This window comes from Siniperca chuatsi, linkage group LG9 (genome assembly GCF_020085105.1).
Source record: "Siniperca chuatsi isolate FFG_IHB_CAS linkage group LG9, ASM2008510v1, whole genome shotgun sequence".
NCBI classification, from domain to species: Eukaryota; Metazoa; Chordata; class Actinopteri; order Centrarchiformes; family Sinipercidae; genus Siniperca; species Siniperca chuatsi.
Window position 1 is genome coordinate 9,602,544 of NC_058050.1, and position 17,138 is coordinate 9,619,681.

Below are 17,138 nucleotides of genomic sequence, written 5' to 3' on the forward strand. Positions count from 1 at the left end.
CACAGATTCATAAAAACCAACCAGGAAACATTTGATCAAGATACCTCAAAATCCAAAACAGAGAAAAGTAAGGCCATTTAAAAATTACAACCATTACTGTATGTAGGCAACACATAGACGTGAGCGTTCATCTAAACCCTAACATAACCTTAATATATATTACATATTTCTATCAGTTTTCTTCTTCAATTGAATTTTTGTTATATATTTATTGTTGTAAAATTTGCTCTATGAATAAATTAACTTGACTTTGTTTTAGATGCCACCTCTATAATGCCTTAACCTTACAGCAAATGAAGAGTGAATTTAATTTCATTACTTTTATTGACGTTCTTTTATTGCCACTGTATTCTGTAACTTGCCGGAAGGGACAACAGCAACAAAGAAAGAAAGAAGACAAATGCTGTGTTTTACAACGTGACTGACTGACAGCCAAAGGAAAGGGAACACCTTATCTTACCTCTGATATATGCAAATTTTTCAAGGCTCAGCATGCCTTCGTCAGGAGGAAGAAAAGAAGGGAAGAAACTATTTTCCAGGAGGGAGGTGCTATGAAATCAGAACCGTGTCAAAGTTACTGTACTTCGAAACATTAACAGGAGTTATAAGTGACTTCTGATCACAAATGGAACACGGGGAGAAAGCGACAAACAGTGAAGGTAAGTTCTCGGTTCTCCTCTACGGTGAGATTTGTTGACGAGAAATGGGCTGTTACCTAACCTGACCGGTTAGCAGTGGAAATGTCCCGTTGGAAACTTATACTTGTCACCTGTGTCATGTAGATGTACGCGCTTGGTGTGTCTCCTAAGGTAGAGGAACGTTAATTACTCGTTTATATGTTCATACAGGTAACATAACGCGCGTGAAGCAGCTCAGCGTTTCTTCCTGTTATGTTCAGCTCTCTTTATTTAACTTTACAGTAGCCTACAGAAGGAGCACGGGCCTCCTATAGGCCTAACTGATACTGTGTGGTAGGCGAGTCTTTTCCCATTTGATTTTAACTCCTTATTATTAAATGTGAATACATTTGACAGGGTAACATCACGCTGTTGACAATTACACCATACAGATTTACAGACATTTACATAGAAGAAAACTTTTTGAATGCTCATTTGTAGCTTTATCTGACTCACCAAATGATAATATAAAATACATAATATCATGGAAAATGGCAACTGACAAATCGGTCAAGAGCATATTAAGAAGGAATAGAAATTCTTGGTAAATATAATTTATGTGAGCATTCACAATGAAGACTATTAACGTTTTAACTAACGATTATTTTCATTATAGGTTAATCTGCCTATCTTAATTATTTTCTTGAGTCAACAATTAATGTTTGGTCTGTAAATCTCTGAAACATGTCCATCACAGTCAAATGTCTTGTTTTGTTCGCCTAACAGTTCAAAACCCCAAAATATTCAATTTACTACATTTGAGCACCTGGAAGTACCACTTTTGTTTTGCTGCCATTTTTGCTTAAAAAACAGTGATTGTCAATTCATTTTGTGTCCATCGACAAATCAGTTAATTGACAAATTGTTCCAGCTCTAAAGGCAATCCAACTCTATAGTATGTACTGTATGGTGGAATAGTTATTACAAACTCGTGCTGTGCAACTCAGAACTAAATTTGAAAGTCTAGTGGAGATACCAGAGTTTCATAAGATTCATTTTACAATCTTAATGCTACTTAAAGGGAAACAATAAGGGAAAACTGGATGTTAAGAGGTTGAATTATGTCAAATAAACATGTATTCCTAATTAAATGTCATTTTCTTTCAGTCAGTTGATGAATTTCATCCTGAGGCTGTGTAGCACATCGTCTATGCTGCTGAAAAGAGGCCAGATGCTCCAGGATGGACCAGGCAATTCTCAGCCAGAGCTCAGCTTCGGACCTGCTTGAACCAGACAGTGAGGAGTTCCTGCTCAGAGTGGACTTCTTCAGGAAACTGGGTTACTCCTCAGCGGAGGTGAAGGCTGCTCTGAGGAAGCTGGGCCTAAACACAGACACTAACGCAGTGCTGGGAGAGCTGGTCCGGAGCAGGACCGGCACTGCACCCTGCATGTCCAGTTCTGACAGTGATGAGAGTACAGGCCAAAAGGACCCTCTTCTGCCTCCCAGTTGGGCACTTGGACCCTGCAGAATGAAACCACAACAGACTACAGACACAGAATTGAAGCCTGTTATTATCGATGGCAGCAATGTTGCCATGAGGTAATCTTGATACATCTTTTTCTCATAATTTTCATAGCTGCTATGTTTTGCTACTTTGAAACATGCATTTTCCTCAATCGTCGTGTCACTTTATATTCATCTTTGTCTTTATATTTGTCTATTTAAAAAGGGCGTTCACCACCCTGCCTGTGCATGCATTTTTGTAAAGGCCACTGCTACAATATGCAAATTCTAGGCACACACCTCTCAAGAGATATGAAGTGTAATATATACAAGTTCGCAGTGAGTAATAGCCCGTGGGAAGGTTTCCTCAGAGAGAATATTCAAAGACACATTGTGTTTACACAGATCAACTGAAGTTTTACCACTCCCTTTCACATCATCATCATTTTCATTATTTTATTTATTTAAAGCCTGTGAAAACACATTGAGGAAGAACCCTAATTTTCAATGGTGCTGACGTACATACAATAAATGCAAACACAACTAAAATTGAAAAGCAATAAAAGAAGAATACATGGCTATATCAATTAAAACAAGAAAAACATTAAAAACAATAACAGTTACGATCAAGAAGATTAGCAATTAAACCTTGGAATTGTCTCAGTGGTATTAACAAGGTCAACTTAAAGTTTTGTCCAAGTATGTGGGGCACAGTAACAAAAAGCAGATCTTTCTAACTCAAATCTTTGGCACCCACAGGGTGAGCCATATCTGTGAGTGGATACAATGGATACCAACTTTCCAAGAAAGCAGGGCTGGGTGATGGTGGGGGCTTTTGCAGAATAGCTTTATAAATAAATAAGAACAAATGCTGATCCCTCCTTACTGAAAGAGCAGGTAAGGCAGGTTTTTGGTATAGTAGGCAATGGTGTTTCCCGGGAACTCCTGGGGATTTATACTCAAATGATTTAAACTCATGTTCTCTCATCTTCTTGTTTTTACAGTCATGGCAACAAAGAAGTGTTCTCATGCCGAGGCATCCAGCTGGCAGTGAAGTTCTTCCTGGACAGAGGTCATAATACTATTACTGTGTTTGTTCCCACTTGGCGCAAAGAACAACCCAGACCTGATGCCCCCATAACAGGTGACGATACAAGAAATATACAACCAAGCAGACAGATTGTTCTCATTAAGCAGACTGGAGATAGTTTAGCCACACACAGACACAAGCAGAAACAATGTCATTGGCTAAACCTTAAGCAAGTAGAGGCTAACACCCACCTTTAAAAGGGAGTCTGACCTCAAGTGGCCAGCAGGTCAGCCAGGCTAACTAGTTTACTTTTTCAGTAGTATTAGCATACTGGAGATAGTAGAGATGGAAATGACAAGTCACTTTGCTGATTTGAATCACTTTGCTCAGTTCAGTTCAAAGATTTGTAGTCACTTACTTATGTTGTTCGTTCACTTTTTTTCTTAAGCTAAGTGAATGTGTCCTTGTTAACACGGACCAATATTCGGCTGATTCTGACTGTCTTCATTTCAGTAGTACATTCAGTCTGTTTCTAGTCCAAGCTGTCACGTTCAGTTCAGTACAAAACTATGGCTTAGTGATAGAGCTGGTCATCCACCAATCGTAAGAGTGGTGGTTCGATCCTGGCTTCCCTCAGTCCACATATCGAAGTGTCCTTGGGCAAGACACTGAACCGAGGGCTGTGCCCTGCTCCCGAGGGCTGAGCCCTGCTCCCGAGGGCTGAGCCCTGCTCCCGAGGGCTGTGCCTTCGGTGTGTGTGAATGATTAATTAGTTTCTTTGTACTGATGAGCTGTGTGTGAATGGGGTGAATGCGATATGTAGTGTGTGAAGCGCTTTGAGTGGTCAGAAGACTAGAAAGGCTATACAAGTACAGACCATTTACAAGCACTGCACATAAGGTTAATAGCTCCATAGCCTGTTATTTACAATTGTGCTATCAGATTATGATTATGCCTTTCAATATGCTAGGAAGTAACGTACTATGCAGTACAGCTGAGCTGACAATGGTGCTCTCAGTCACCAGTTAGGGAAGCTCCACTGTTAAAAGCTACTGATTCGGTCAATGCCATTAGTGATTCTGTATACTGTAGTCAGTTCACTTTGAATATTAATTGATAAAGATTTGTTTGTTCTTACATAAGCAGGAAATACTAGAATTGGTGAGCTGAATTGGATGACTTACATGACATGACATGCCAATCATTTGTAGTTTTAGAAAAGTTGCACCTCTAAAGCTCACTAATTAACACGTTATATCTCATTTGTTTAATCTGTACAAGTGTTTTAGAATGTGTTTTCTCCTTTATCTATTTCTTGGCTGGGTACAATAACTTCCTGGAGTTGCCCTGCTGGCAACTGGTCCTGCCCAAGGAATAGTCCAGCCCATAACCCCCATGTAAATGAATTGTCATTTTACATTTGTTAGATTAAACAAGATATAACGTGTTAATTAGTGAGCTTTAGAGGTGTTGATAGGAGTGTTGGTAGAAAGCAAATAAGCATATTTTCCAAAATCTTCCTTTAATTAGCCAGGAATCAGTGGTTCTTTGCTTTGTCCCCTGAAGTTCAATTAAATCACTTCTCTTTTACCAAGAAATGAGAATACAACTACTACTTAAATCTCTGCTAAAACTGTAGCTGTAGATATGTGTATTCCTGTATCCATGATTCATTCTCCTGGCAGCCATAAGATAATGTTTCACTGTTGTCAGAGGCAGAACTACTGAACTCCATTGGGCCGTTGGGCAACATGGTTAAGATTGTGAAACAGAGGTTTACCCAGTTGGCTACCAAGTTATGTTTGAGTATGAAGCCAAGACAACAGAAAGTGTGGGCATACACTAAGAATGATTTGCTTTAATAGTTTTCGCGTGGGTGCAGTATGATTGTCTCCAGCAGTAGGACACAGTAAAGAGGTCTACATTTCCGACAGCTGAGTCACTAACAGTTTTGGGTGTTATCTGAACAATCCAGATTAATATCATGTCTGCACTACACCATCTCTTTGAGTAGAGAAGCTACCTTTTATTCAGTCATAATGCATCATGTTTTTAAACTATTCAGCCTTACCTGACCTCTGACAACAACAACAACAACAACAACAACTATATAATGGAGGTTGGGCAATCCTTTTAAAACTGATGCATCATTACCTTGTGGCTCTCATGATTTAGTAAGTGTGTAGCCTGGGTAGAGAAATCCAAAGGTTCTATTTTAAATCTGGGAACAAGGAAGTAAAAATCAGCCTGTAGTCATTAATGGGAAAGCCCCATCAGGAAGTTCAGCTGTTTTTTCTTCCACAGCCAGTTTACTTGCAGCAAGTAGTTAACTGCTGACAATCATCTACAGCAAGAGATCATATACAGCAATAAGTTAAGTGAAGACAGAACAGAAAAAGAGAAGCACTTAGTTAGAAAGAGTGTGTGAGTGTATTGTCTGTAAATCAGTAGCTCAACCATTCACACATATAGCTTTCATGTAACCTGGCCTCTTGGTTATTTATACAGATTTCATGGTTCATTTAATTTCACTTCTAACTTGTGTAATAAGCACCCACAGTGTTTGTATTATCTTTTCATTCACTCATGTTGCAAATAGAGTAATATGATATAATGTAAATACAGATAAATATGATGTTTGTGCAGGTGACGTAATACCTTACCTGATGTCTTTTGTTTCCTATGATTGATTGCTGGGGCTTTGTTAAATGCTTATTGCATTTTTCTTAAGCTTTGTGGTTTTTGTAACGTGCAGTTGTGGATAATAACAAATGTTTATCATGTTTCATAAGAAAGCTACACACTTTATATACAACTTTAAATGAAAAACTATGACATACCTTAGTTAAATGATTGTTCGCACTTTCAGATCAGCACATCCTGATAGAGCTTGAAAAACGGAATATAGTGGTCTTCACTCCATCGCGCCGTGTTGGGGGTAAGCGAGTGGTTTGCTATGATGACCGCTTTATCGTCAAGTGTGCATATGAGTCAGATGGAGTGATCGTATCCAATGACACCTACCGTGACCTCCAAGGAGAAAGACCTGAGTGGAAGAAATGCATCGAGGAGAGGCTCCTCATGTACTCCTTTGTGAATGACAAGTAAGCAATTAGCCTGTTCTTCTACCTGAGCCTATGAGGTTTCACACTTTCCTTCCATGAATGCTGTTTAATGTTGTTGAGGCCATGTTGCATCTTGAGGGTGTAATCAGGGAAACATAATTACGCAGCACTCAGCTGATTTGTCACAAGCAAATGAAGAAATCAGAGATCAGTCATTTCTGTTTTTTTTTTTTTTGTCCAGGTTCATGCCCCCAGATGACCCTCTGGGTCGCCGTGGCCCCAGTCTTGACAACTTCCTTAGGAAAAAGCCTCTGCCTACAGAGCAAAAAAGACAGCTTTGTCCATATGGTATGATATGATTAGCACAGAGCTCAGGAAGAGGAACTCTTCTCATGCAATATACTGTATTGTATAACAGTGTATTGTTACTTTTCATCCTTTCAGACAAGGAAGGAATGTCGTTCCCAAATGAGATGACCTATAACTTGTGTGTGTGTGTGTGTGTCCATTTTTGTTTTCCTCAGACAAAAAGTGCACTTACGGCATTAAATGTAAGTTCTACCATCCAGAGCGGGCAAACCATTCCTACCTGTCCTTGGCTGATGAATTGCGAGAGAAAGCCCAGATTTCCACTGTAAAAGAAGAGAGAAATGCCAGATTATCACCCAGACAGCTTCAATCTGATCCTGGGCATGCTCATAATGCCTGTTTCCATCCTCATGACTCTAACACAGAGTACATAAAAGACCAGCAAAGTTCTTCACATCCCGGTCAGGTTAGTGAAAATACACTGCTGTACTGGGAGGATCCTAGAAAAGGTCAGAATCATATGCCCTGTTCTGTAACAGGAAGCCAGTGTCAGAAAGAGTGGCCTGGGCTGCACTCAGTGCCCAATCATTACTATGCCAACATCTCTCATGAGTACCTGGATTCTGGCTTTGTCTCTCATGAGAGCCAGTACTCTGACTTTTCGCATTGCCCCAGCAACTCCCACAGGCTTAGGCCCGAGCAGCAAAGTGCTCTCGCTGGACCCAGACATACCTCAGTGCATTTAGAAAAAAATAACACCAGCCAGTCCTGCAGGTGCTGTTCCCATGTAGTGCCCTCAACAGCTCATCAGCAACAACATGGAAACCTGGACTCCAAGGGTCAACCCAAACACAACACCTACCCTTCTCACTTGTTCCCATCTGGTGTGCCACATCAACACAGCCTCCCCAGCCATCTCTATTACACCAGAGCCCCATATCATCAGCAAAATTACCTGTCAGATCCCTTTCTGGCGCTGTCCCAAGCCAGGACATCATGTAGTCTCCCCTCTTCGGTCCATTCCTCACACTCCCACAACTCTTGCTGCTCTTACAAAGATCATCAGTACCATTCCTGGGGCCAACAACAGTTATCCACTGCTGCATTTGCTCCACAAAGGTTGGAACTCCGCAAAAAACTGCAAGCCATCTTCAACCCACATCAGGTGGACACAGTCATGGAAATGTTTCCACATCTGATGGATGCTGAGAAACTGGCTGCAGAGATCCTCAACCTGAAGGCACAGAGAGGGATATTCTGATGATTTCTCTGATGACTTTCTTGCCTTGCGTCTTCTTCAGGCAGAACTAACTAACTACATGTGTTGACACTCTGGCATAGCAAACAGAGAATCTCTTGAGAAGCTTTTATAGTGTCTATAGTTGAGTGATTTGAAAGCTACTTGCAAAGATGTTTTGTTGTGTGTAATGTGCCATTATAGAAGTGCAATTTGCCTTCCTATTTATGAATTGTTCAGATAATCTGTTCTGTGTTATATGCATTTGTATGACATTGTAGTTAAATGTGACTTTGTCATCCATGTTTTGGATGAAAAGTGCCTCTAGACCAAAAATAGTTATGACTGAGAGAGTTTTGACTGTTGATGCATATTGTGTCAAATGTGATGTATTTTAATCTCTGTCCAAAAAGAAGTCATGCAATAAGGAATAGCTGTATAAAGTATTACTTTTTCTTTTACTTTCACTGCAGTTCTCCAGAACAGCTTGCTGTTCAATATTATCTCTGAAGTGTAGCTACAGTATATTTCAACACACAGGAATTATAGTAAATCCTGATCTTACTAGGAAACTGAGAAAAATACTTTGACACTAGTGAAAGGAATTTGCTGGTGTGTCATCACCCTTTTCCTGTAAATCAGCATCAGTTTCATGAAACATTCTCAGAACAAGTGTTGCTGTAACACTACACTTTTCAATTGAAAAATGGCAATGAAAATGTGGAATTTAGTTCTCATGAACATGCAGATTTATGTGAGTCATAGTAAGCATATCATGTCACTATCATATCACTAAAGATAGAAATAATGCCATGTTAGATATTATGTGTGTCAGTTGGACTTGTAAGGTTAGTGCTGTACCAGGCTTTCTTGCGCTTAACTAATGCATCTGTAAATATGCCTCCAAAGTTTATCAGGAACTGAGGAACCTGTCTACTACAAGAGCCCAAACAAATTTACAAACTAAGAAATGTTCTACTCTGCAGCTCATGTTGCAAACTTGAACAAATCAGAAACTCATTTTGTTTTCCAGCATCTGAGAGGAAAGGTCAGCCTGTGTTTGTTTGTTGTTGTGTGACACACTGATGTCAATTAAACAAAGTGTCTGGCTATTCTGATGTTGATGATGAATGATATAGCTTCATTTTTTATAAAGATGTTTTAACTGACCTATGGATAGCAATGTTGGTCGTTTGGTCAGTCGGTCCAAACTGAAATATCACGATCCACTATTTGATGCATTGACATGAACATTTTGTACAGACATTCATGGTGCCCAGAGGATGAATCCTAATGACTTTAGTGATCCCCTGACTTTTCCTCTAGCGCCACCATTAGGTTTACCTTTTTTTCATATCTCAACAACTATTGGATGGATTGCTGTGAAATTTGGTAAACACATTCATGGTCCCTAGACGAGGAATTGTAATCACTTCAATCCTGACTACTTTGATTTGACCAAAAATCTGCAAAACTAATGGCATTGCCATCAGTCTCAGTTGTACTTGGTGTTTAGTGCTAATTAGTAAATGTTAACATGCTAACACGCTAAATTAACACGGTGAACATGGTAAATATTATACCTACTAAGCATTAACATGCTAGCATTATAATTGTGAGCATGTTAGCATGCTGATGTGAGAATTTAGCTCAGGGCAAGAAAATAAATTGTTCACAGTGCTCAACGGGTTCCTGTACCTATGTTCTGTACCTATGGTTCTTAAGCCTGACCATGTGCTTGAAATTCAGCATTTCTCTGTAGCTGTGTTTCCATCAACATATTTTTATGCACATTATGAAGTATCACATTAGAAAAGGTTAACAGCAAAATTCGCAAAAAGTTTTTACGCTTGCTTGAGTTGGTTTTTGCCTTTTTCGAAAAAGAGTTAATGCACTTAATGGGAGTTGGAAATACTTTTTCCAAATCAGTTCTGACATAGTGAACATTTACATTGTCGTATAGCCCTTGCTGCGTGCATTAGAATCATTGCATTTCCTTGTCTTTGTCTCCAGACAGCATGAAATATGGCCAATACTAGCTGACATAAAAGAATAATTACAACTGGAAAAAAAAAGACCTCTCTCCATTTTTCTCTCCTAGATGGCCAAGGTGACTGGTTTTGTTTCTTCTTCTTTGAGGTTTGCTTCAAACCAGTTGATGGAAACACACCTAATTTGCTTTTTTTTCCTGCTTCAAATTTGCTTGACAATGAGATGGCAACACAACAATGACACTTTTTGGCTTGTTTTGTGAGCAGACTAGTACACCAACTAACTCAACAAAAGAACAGCAATTACTTTGTGCAACTCTAACATCACTGTCTGCCAAAGCTCACACAATGGAACTATTTAATGAAATGGTATTTTTATTGTGAACAACAGACAAGACACACATGACATACAAACATAATGTTTATGTATATACTTTGATACAAAGATGTATCTCATTATAATAAGGTATCAAATCCATGGCTGTAACTACTGTTCTGCATTCAGCTGGCCCTCTTTCCATGCATCCAGATGGGAAGTCTGTTCTTTTGTCATTCCCAGGCCATCAGTAGTTTATGGAATGGTACAAAGGCACCATAGCCAGGCTTGCTGCAATTGACAGAAATAATAAAATATTAAAACGATAGGCATGTTTGAAGTTGACACTATAATGTAATGTTATGAGTTTAACCCAGGCTTTGGGAATCGTAGTTCAATAACAGATGATCCTGCTAGAACATTACAAGTTCATTTAAAAGTAGTGTGAAAATCTGCAATGTAAGAATAGCAACTTCTAGTCAATAAGCTTCAAAACACATTAAAAAGGGTCTGTAGGAAGTATTTGAATTGCCTTTTCAAAAAAGTAGTGAGTGATTATCCCAGTAAAGCACCATTGAGTGACACAGTGGTGGACACAATAAATCCCAGTGCAGCACTGAACGTCAGGTTGCACACCCTGAGACACATTAAGAAGCTACATTTTACTTGTGTTCACACAGTAAGAAAATGAGATCAGTTACCATTCAAAGTAGCTGTGTCCTCTGTGGCTGCCGTCATGCAGTCCGTGATCAGGTGTCTGCAGCTCCACCCCAAGGTAGAGATCTGCTTCCCCCTGCAGGTGGCCCAGGAAACGAATAGTTCCTGTGCTGATCCGTCCAGACGGCAGCATGATCCTGACCCGGTGACCCAGTTCCAGGTCCATGGGGGAGTGGGGTACAAAAACCCGGTGAGGTCCTTGGGATGTCCTCCATAAACCTCACACTGGAGGAAGAGAGGGTTCAATCACTAATACAACAAAGATAGAGATGACTATGATCAATTCTATGGTACTTTATTTGACAGCTTTAGAAACATCAGTGATAGTATCATACTGTATATGGAGGGTGTTTTTTCTTGCTGAAATATTCCTTTTAGGGCTGCACCTGGTGATGGAAAGTACATACTCTACTTAAGTACAATTTTGAGGTACTTGTACTTGAGTATTTCCATTTTATGCTACTTTATACTTCACCACAATTCAGAGGGAAATATTGTACTTTTTACTTTAGTTACTAGTTGGTCTGCAGATTCATATTAATGATACAAAACATAATCAACAAATAAATTATGATGTATTATTCTGGATAAAGGTAATACTTTATTGATCTGTTGGTGAAATTCACAAGCTGCCCAGCAGTATATAGTAAAAAAAATAAGCCCCACCTTTATCAACTACAACATTAAACTGATGTACATCTTAATACATTAATAATTATAATTCAACAATATAATATACATTCTGAAATGGGCCATTCTGCATAATTAGTACTTTTACTTTTTGTGCTTTTGCATTTTGATGCTTATGCTTTTGTACTTTTACTTAAGTAACTTTTTGAATGCATGACTTTTACTTGTAACAGAGAAGTTCTACACTGTGCTAATGCTGTTTTTACTTAAAGTACCCATCCACTCAAAAATGTGTTTTTCTTATGTTTAAGTCCCCTAAAATGTCAGACCTTGACTTTACTGACTTTTGTCGAAAGTTTGTCACTAGAGAGGTGTTTTCATATTCCTGTACTGAAGGGGGAGATGTCTGTAAACTTCCCTAAAATCTGAGAATCAAACGTACTCTGGGCAAGCTAGATTTGGGACATCACAAATTCGAAAGCCAATCGCAATGCCACCAGCAAAGAAACCTGAGACCTCCAGCGCAGAGGGGACTTGTCAGTACAGAGAGCGAGAGTTTGCACCAAGTTAGCATAGTGAAAGTTTTGACAGAAAACATGGTGGAGTTTTTGGATGTAAACCAGACCCTGGAGCTTCCTTCCACTATCTATTAACGTTGCATCATAACAATGTGAACACACTGTAACATTGTAGCAGATATTATTGTATGTTTCACAACCATTAACACTGTGTCAGCCACTGCCAGTTGCAAGCTAACAAACAACTTAAACAAATAAAAGATGCTAACTACACTTACCATTCTTATACGTCTGCTAGTTGCAGATTTTGGTGCACAATAGACTCCTCATCTGAGTCTGACTGAGGCTCAAACCTTTGGCTGAATCTCTCCGATGTTTCCTCTAACTCTAGCCCTCTTTACACGCACCGCTCTCTCATCATGGATGTATGTCTCTCACCCACATCCATGCTCTCACCAGCATAGGTCAACCTAACACGCAGCAGTGGTGGGCGGGGCATTCATATATCCAGAATTTCTCAATGAGGGAGAAAGAGTAGATGTGCTTCCAGCCCCTTTTCAGAGTTTTTTTAAAAAAAAAAAAAACTTTTTATGTGAGATAACCATGTTAAGCAAAATATTAATCATATCAGAGTATTTTTTACATACTTTAAAACGTGTCTGGAGGGGAAGTAAAAGATCTGAGTACATCTTCCACCCTTCTGTACCTGGTGGCTGAAGATGAGGAGGAGGCAGGTCTTGAGCTCAGTGCCGATGAAGAGGATAACTGGTTGCCTGACAAACTGCTTGCATAAGTGTCACATCTTGATGGCACCTCAGACCCTTTGTGTTGGTACATAATTCTTGAAAACCCGCCTGTTCATCAGAGAGTAGCAGTTGACATCATTATTGAATTAAAAAGCATGCATGTATAAAAACATCTGAATGAACTCAGCGTTACTGCCATTTACTTGAACACTTCTCAAATACTTCTCCATTGTCCACTCCTGACTCTCTCTGGTCATCACAACTGTCCTCTTTCACCAACACTCCAGTCTGAGAGGCCAGCTAGGGAAAAGGAGATGAGTAATCATTACTGAAGTCATAGACACAACTTAAACCACACACACACACACACATTCACAAGCACACCTGATTATGTAGCTCTTCCTGTTTTCTTTGCAGCTCTGAAAACCTCCTCTCCCATGATGCTCTCTCACAGGCAATCCTGGTCTTGATTGACAGTATCTCTTTCTCGGTTTTGGTTAGTCTTTTTTGAAGGGCAGTTGTACGGTCAGGGCTACCTGGTATGGCTGCAATCCCTTTACTTTCAGAACCTGACAAATAAAGTCAAATCAAGTCATCACATCATATCTCTACTTACACATGTGCTGATGTGATGTAAAGTAGATTTATATTAGGATGCAGATAGATTGTTGGCTCCATATAACCCTGATAGATTTGATAGATAGACTTTTATTCCATAAGAACAGTTCATTTTGAGGGATACTGGAAGGTCATCTTTTATAATCTCTCCCCAAAAACAAAAGGACCAATGCACATCACATTTAAGGCTCAGAGAGCTAGAACACACCAGCCTCTCTGAATAGATTTAAGACAAATAAAGTATTTTCAATTGAAAGTAAAGATTTTATTGGGCAATTTTTGTCGTTGATTTTATGAGATCCTTACCCACAAGTTGTCTCCGCTTTCTGCTTGTGTCCTCTGTAATGTGTTGTTCCCTTGGCAAGAATTTGATTGCATTGTATGGGCATATCTGCAATGCATATAAATGTGGCTTTTATTCCCCATACAACTCAACGCTTATCAAAGTGTGTTATTGACGAGATATCCAAATTGCAATAAAAATGACAGAACATACACTCACCCAAAGGAACCTGCAGGTGCACAATATTCCCTTGAATGTCCAAGTAAACACAGTCTGTAGGATATATGCCATCATGTTGACCTCACATTGTGTTATTCTGACTGGGGAAAGAATTACTGTTAATGTGAACTAATTCAGCTGAAATGTTATTAGATCTCTACATTACAGTTTATTGATAATGCTGCCATGCTGTGACCTGATACACAAACAAACACATATAAAACAGAAACACGGATGGAAGATTACTATTGGAAAATGTATAGACAGAGCTGGACACTGACCTTTGCCAGAAGCTCAACTGTGATGGGAGGAAACAATCCCATGTGAGGTCATAAGGAAATGGTAGCTCCCATTTCTGCTCAATGTCTCAATGTCACTCTCCTAGTCCATGGTGAATGCTAATGTGGCGCACAGGGCTCACTGACCTGTTGCTATGCACCAAGTCTGTGTGAACAGTGCTGCTGACGACTGCTGAGTAGTTAAATCTTGTCTAATCTTCTTAGTCATGCGGTTACAAAGTCCATGTGCATCCAGGCTGCTTAATTTGGTCTACTGAGCCTTATCTATAAACAATGTGAATAAGCCTCCACATGCAGTGCAACTGTTACCCCTGTTGGAGGATGGAGGATTCAGTGTCAGCATCCATCTGTTCTGTCTGTGTTTTGACACATTCAGTTGTAAGAGCTTAAGAAGTAATAAACAAATGTCAGACCAAAAATCAAAATAAACATCATCACCATCACATTTACGTGTTCCAACTCTTCATTAATCTTTTTTTACACTGATTAAAATATTAAAACCCAAGGGACTTTAGACTCTTTTTTTCCACGAACATCCCTCAAGGAGGTATGTGGACATAGTTACACATAAAGAACAAAAGAAACAGATATAAAGTAAGTGGACAGTGACACTTGTTCCCCAGCAATTGGCAAATAACATACGATCAATAAGAAAATGATAAATAAAAAAAGTAAATATACAAATAACCAAATATACAATTGAGCAAACAAGCACACTCTGATCAATATTCAATAGTTACTCAAAGGAAGTCATTGTTATTCTAACAAACTTATCAAGATTGGTTAACTCTTAGATGTTCTTAGAGCTGAATTTTTTTTTCAGATTTAACTGCTTGGATTGATTCTGTAGTATCATTTAACTCATCTGTTTCTCTCATTGTAAAAGCTAGGACAAACTAACACATACAACACTCCATGTTTTTATAGCTGCATTATTCCAGATGGAAATATTATACCTGACATATTTGGTATTTTTGGAAACTTTGGGATTTCCACTAGTTTTTAGTGGTGGGTCTAGGAGAGTTACAGATAAGCATGTTTTGAGGGGGTTCACATCTGTAATGGTTGAACTTTATAGAATATCAAAGCCCTTTTTATACATAGCCACAATTTTAAGACAGTGCAGCTAGACAATGATTCTATACATACAGACAAGGCAACCATACAAAGGCTGGTTAATTCTCTAGGGGGCCCCTACTGATCGCTCTTTTTCTCCCACTTTCTGTTCATTGTGTAGTAATTTGTAATTCGCTTATGGTACCTTGATTAAGAACTAAGCACAAGATAACTGAAACAATAAAGGCTTTAAAACTAGATTTAACTTTGAGGCCCTTTACAATATGGGAACTATTATATTAAAAATTAGTACTAATTAAACAAATGATCAATAAATCAATTACATGAAAGTTGGAGGTTTAACCTTGTACTAACTATTTAATTTCTATTCCAGTGTGCTGGAGGATAAACCCAAAGAAATAACAAAATGTGTCACTGTTATCAAAGCTACTGTACGTCACTCATTTGACTATGAGTTATGTTCAACATGTTGGCTAGCAGACAATGGTGTCTGTGTAAAGGATATTTTGGAATGTAAATGATGAGGATATTTACATGGAGATACTGTAACAAAATGTTTTGTTATTTTGGCATGCACAAAGGTGCTGGGTAGTTTCCTATCAGAGTGTGTCGTACAGTAGTTCTTTGACATCTGGGGAAGAGGGCCCAATTTGGCAGGAGTTTTGTCGTATATATCTGCCATGGCAGCCCTTATTTAAGTACCATGTTGATCACTGTAAATAAACAACTGTATGCATGTAAATGTGAGGATATACAGTATGTTTGGGTGTGCATCTGTGTGATTTCCATGTAAGACACCTACATGTGCAGACTGTGAAAACAAATCTCTCCCTGGGACACTAAAGACTATCTATAAGTCGCACATGTATAGCTAGGAATTCTAAATGAATTTTGCTTGCAACCTTATATTTAAAGGATGGGTTCACATTTTTCAAGTCTGTCTTCACACAATACTGATATGTCTTTATGTACATTGAAAGAGTTACTGGTAAAATAAACAACTTCATACCCAACAGCAGTGGCAGCAACATTTCCACCTATTCTGGTCATGTGAAAAGGTTACCATATGTTGCAAGAACATGTCTTTAACCCTTGGAGACTTTTAGGTTATGAAATTCCAGTAAGATAATGTATCTTGGATTGATAATAGAGGACGTCATATTAAGACATCATCTCTTTCTTTGATAAAATTAAAAAATTAAATAAATTAAAAATGACAAAAAAGGAAAGAGTTATTGGTAATTGTTCCTCCTGTCCATACTGGCCGTGAAAAGATCCCTTCCTAAAACGATTCTAATGTAAGTGATGGGGGACAAAATCCACAGTCCTCTTTCCTCTTCCAAAGTTCAGCCGAAGCTCATATGAGGCTTCAGCAGAATGAGTTAAGTGGTTATTTTCAATAGTTAGTCGTTTTTTTGTGAAATTTCCTCTTTGTGTTGCTGTTATATCCCCTCCACTGCTCCACTCAGCTAGGAAACACTGTCCAGGAGACACAAAGAGGGACTTTTGTACTAAAAAGGCTGTAACCTTGGAAGATACCCAGTTGTTTTGTCTAACTCAGACTGCTGAAGTATCATATAAGCTTCAGCTGAACTTCAGAGTCCAGTTTTGCACAGAACCAGGACTGTGGATTTTGTCCCCCATCTCTTCTGCTGAAAATATATTAACTGCGTGGCCAGTATGGACAAGAGGAACATTTACAGCTACTGATAACTCTTTCAATGTACAAATGGACATGTCGGTGCTGTTTTAAGACACACTGGAAAAAAAGTGAATCTATCCTTAAGTGAAATATCATAGCAGGCATTTTTTTACACCTGCTATACATTTCATCCCACTAGTAACAGCAATGATGCCCAGATAATACAGAGACCCAGTATTTTGGTTACAGTCTTTACTTCATTATTATGTATCATAGTGTATCCTAATATGTAAACAGCTCATATTCTGCCATTATAAAAA

At 38.8% G+C, this 17,138-nt stretch overlaps 2 protein-coding genes across 10 annotated transcripts; one reads left to right on the forward strand and one right to left on the reverse strand.

Annotated features, from left to right (window-relative positions):
- Window positions 1–389: 389 nt before the first annotated feature.
- Window positions 390–8,884, forward strand: LOC122881831 (endoribonuclease ZC3H12A). Of its 2 annotated transcripts, none has more exons than XM_044208470.1 (6): window positions 390–659; window positions 1,785–2,217; window positions 3,126–3,265; window positions 6,021–6,255; window positions 6,458–6,564; window positions 6,741–8,884. In XM_044208470.1, exons 2-6 carry the CDS (start codon window positions 1,859–1,861, stop codon window positions 7,784–7,786), a joined length of 1,887 nt encoding a protein of 628 aa, XP_044064405.1. In that variant the 5' UTR covers window positions 390–659; window positions 1,785–1,858; the 3' UTR covers window positions 7,787–8,884. The 2 variants fall into 2 exon arrangements, with proteins under 2 accessions (XP_044064405.1, XP_044064406.1); XM_044208471.1 differs by lacking the exon at window positions 390–659 and adding an exon at window positions 701–809.
- A 1,224-nt stretch (window positions 8,885–10,108) lies between these two features.
- Window positions 10,109–14,272, reverse strand: LOC122881832. 8 transcript variants are annotated; one of them, XR_006379246.1, is made up of 10 exons: window positions 14,082–14,263; window positions 13,801–13,901; window positions 13,605–13,689; window positions 13,065–13,249; window positions 12,884–12,980; window positions 12,641–12,788; window positions 12,213–12,487; window positions 11,122–11,172; window positions 10,771–11,011; window positions 10,109–10,360 (listed from the first exon to the last, which is right to left on the reverse strand). XR_006379246.1 is itself a non-coding variant. In XM_044208472.1 (9 exons), the coding sequence occupies exons 1-8, from the start codon at window positions 14,121–14,123 to the stop codon at window positions 10,819–10,821; spliced, it is 855 nt and encodes a 284-aa protein (XP_044064407.1). In that variant the 5' UTR covers window positions 14,124–14,262; the 3' UTR covers window positions 10,109–10,360; window positions 10,771–10,818. The 8 variants fall into 8 exon arrangements, 4 of the variants coding, with proteins under 4 accessions (XP_044064407.1, XP_044064409.1, XP_044064408.1 ...); XR_006379243.1 differs by lacking the exon at window positions 11,122–11,172 and having other exon boundaries at window positions 13,801–13,854; window positions 14,082–14,272; XR_006379244.1 differs by lacking the exon at window positions 11,122–11,172 and having other exon boundaries at window positions 10,771–11,035; window positions 13,801–13,854; window positions 14,082–14,272.
- Between the last annotated feature and the right edge of the window lie 2,866 nt (window positions 14,273–17,138).

Excerpts from the sequence above, each read along its gene's own strand:
- LOC122881832 (XM_044208472.1), bottom strand. The coding sequence starts at position 14,123 with ATGGGATTGTTTCCTCCCATCACAGTTGAGCTTCTGGCAAAG. Across the intron at positions 13,690-13,800 it reads GCACCTGCAGGTTCCTTTGG|ATATGCCCATACAATGCAAT; the intron begins GTGAGTGTATGT and ends TATGCATTGCAG. Across the intron at positions 13,250-13,604 it reads AAAGCGGAGACAACTTGTGG|GTTCTGAAAGTAAAGGGATT; the intron begins GTAAGGATCTCA and ends TTTATTTGTCAG.
- LOC122881831 (XM_044208470.1), top strand. The coding sequence starts at position 1,859 with ATGGACCAGGCAATTCTCAGCCAGAGCTCAGCTTCGGACCTGCTTGAA. Across the intron at positions 2,218-3,125 it reads GGCAGCAATGTTGCCATGAG|TCATGGCAACAAAGAAGTGT; the intron begins GTAATCTTGATA and ends TTGTTTTTACAG. Across the intron at positions 6,565-6,740 it reads AAGACAGCTTTGTCCATATG|ACAAAAAGTGCACTTACGGC; the intron begins GTATGATATGAT and ends TGTTTTCCTCAG.